Source organism: Mus caroli, chromosome 14 (genome assembly GCF_900094665.2).
Source record: "Mus caroli chromosome 14, CAROLI_EIJ_v1.1, whole genome shotgun sequence".
Taxonomy (NCBI): Eukaryota; Metazoa; Chordata; class Mammalia; order Rodentia; family Muridae; genus Mus; species Mus caroli.
Genome location: NC_034583.1, coordinates 91,891,867 through 91,894,257, shown reverse-complemented (window position 1 = coordinate 91,894,257; position 2,391 = coordinate 91,891,867). Strand labels below are relative to the sequence as shown.

Sequence of the window (2,391 nt, the reverse complement as noted above, 5' to 3'; positions counted from 1 at the left end):
AACTCACTTTGTAGACCAGGCTGGCCTCGAACTCAGAAATCCGCCTGCCTCTGCCTCCCGAGTGCTGGGATTAAAGGCGTGCGCCACCACGCCCGGCTGTGTATTTCTTTAAAACATAAAATAAAATGACTTTAAAAAAACTAGCTTCCCCTATATTCTTGGTAGCCTAATTTTTAGGTAGATTGAGGGGCTGCAGGCGTGATTCAGGAGTAGCCGCTCTTATCTAGCATGCCCCCCAGGCCCTGAATTAAATTCCCTAGCTGTTGGATAAAGCAGCATGTGGCACCAATAACTCCAAAATGACGTCAGGGTTGGTGTGGGCAACAATTTTATAACGATCAGTTATTCTGAGTCCCACTTTGGGAAGGATTCTTTTGACCCATCCGGAAAGTCACCTCATGAGTCTAGAGTTGTAACTCGTTACTAGAGCCCAGGTGTGGGGTGCCTTGAGTTCAATCACAAGCACACCCCACCTCCTAGGTGGTCAGCAATGGAATAAAACAGGCTAGTCTGAAGGCGACCATGTAGAGACTATCTCTCCTTCGTGACAATAAAAGGATCTTGTCTGTGAGGCACAGCTGGAAGAATAACAAGCCGTCTGTAAAGGAGCTTAGGATATTTTAGTTTCTCAACTGGAGAGGAAGAGAGGGGGAGAGGGAAGGATGGCAGCCCCCCCAACTCTCTAGACTCACACTCCGTACTGAATACACTGGCTATCCAGGTGCGTGAATAAGCATCTGCATCCCGAAGAAATGCTCCCGAGGTCCCCAGCCTAGCTCTGTGCCCCGCTTTTTGGGAAGTGCGGTACCCAAACCTAGTGGACAAGCGCTGGGAGATCTGCAAGAAAGTCTGAGGAGGGCTAGGCATCAGAAGACTAGAAAGGGAAAATTTGCACTGTACCCAAAACTGCCTCTTTACTCAGCCTAGGTCACCGGACGTAAGCTCAGATTGGTGGGAAACCCAAGAAGACTCGGGCACGGAAAGTGTAAATTCATCTGTAAAGAACTGTAAAAGACACTCACCTCCACCCATCTCTGAGCCTCCGCGAATGCAACAGAGCAATCGGCCTCGGCGTCCTCCATCCCTTCCATGACTAGGGCAAGAGAGGGAGAGAAGCAGCTCAGTGGGTGCGCGCCGGGACCCAGAGCTCCCACGCCACGCGTCCCCCGCCCTTTGTAGCGACGTGCAGTTTAAGTTCAGGAACCTAGAAGAATTTGCAGGAGTTGCTTTCTCCAAACTCTAGAAATCGGCTCAAGTCCAGCCTGACTGGAGCAGGAGGAGGTGAAGAGGCAACTGGAAGCGGTGTGCAGAAGGAGCCGGGACTCCTGGGAACTTCAAAAGTCGCAAGCGCTGTCACCGCCCTCGACAGTAGCCCCGCCCCGGCCCACCCCCTACGGGCCGGTCCCAGCTTCCGTCCTTGCCCCTCGCCAGGGTCCTTGCAGCCACCTCTCTGGTCAGAATTATCTGGGCGGGGAGATGCGCCCCAGCCGGCATCCTTCCCGCCTCTACCCGCCTTCCCAGTCCCTGGCTCTCTCGGGAGGCGGCGCCCCTTCTGCCTGCGGCCTGACATACCAGGAATAGCTGCACACAATTGCACCTTTCCGGGCCAAGAAACTTCCCCCGCGGGGACGCGGAGGCACCAGGCCTCCACGCCACTACCCTCCGGCTCCACGGAGCTCGCTGACCGGTCCCAGATGCTGCGCGGTCCCCGCTACTGCCCGGGCTTCCGGCCGCAGGTGAGGGTACCGGCCTGGGCACTGGCGGCTGGTCCCCTAGTCTGGGCTGGCGTCGCTCCTCCCCCGATCGCAGGTGGGTCCGTGGGGAAGACCTGTGGCTTCGTTTCCCCTCTCGCCACAAGGGTACGGTGAACCGAAGGAACTTGGCTTTTCTCCCACCTCTCCTGCCTGCTTGACCCAGTTCTGGACATTGGCCCGCCCTCCCCCGGAGAATCAAAACCTGTACCCTTCGTGGTGTGGCAAAGGTGACTGGTTATTCAGGGTGAGCAGAGAGTTTGAGTAAGTGCTCGGGGCCTGGCCAGCCAAGTGCACAGGTGGTCCAATGCCCGCGATCTGGGGCATTGGAAACTCTGGGGACTCTCTGGGCTCCAACCAGGGTACTTGACCTACGGAAGAAGATAAGATCAGCCCTTCGTTTCTGGAAGAGAAGCAACATTTCATTCTTTTTTTTCTTTTTCTTTTTCTTTCTTTTTTTTTCTTTTTCTTTTTTTCTGTGTGTGTGTGTATATGATTAAAGAAATTTTCAAACGTATGGCAGAGAAACTTGTCTACGGAAACAGCCTAGCTTCTGTTTAATGATCATTAGCACTTGGGCTTATCTCACTATAGAGAGGTTTAAAGTAGGATACATTTTAGCTCTAAACATCCCAGGATA

The 2,391-nt window shown here is 53.7% G+C and overlaps 1 protein-coding gene across 3 annotated transcripts in view; it reads right to left on the bottom strand.

Annotated features, from left to right (window-relative positions):
• Lmo7 (LIM domain 7) overlaps positions 1-1,315 on the bottom strand; it is a 206,428-nt gene extending 205,113 nt beyond the window's left edge. The window contains exons 1-2 of one of the 3 annotated variants that reach the window (XM_029469229.1): positions 1,205-1,223; positions 1,023-1,093 (exon numbers count right to left, since the gene is read on the bottom strand). In XM_029469229.1, the coding sequence (XP_029325089.1) occupies positions 1,023-1,091 (69 nt within the window). In that variant the 5' untranslated portion in view covers positions 1,092-1,093; positions 1,205-1,223. Of the gene's footprint in view, positions 1-1,022 lie in introns of all 3 variants that reach the window. The other 2 variants (XM_021181949.2, XM_029469225.1) reach the window with 2 other exon arrangements.
• Positions 1,316-2,391: the final 1,076 nt, after the last annotated feature.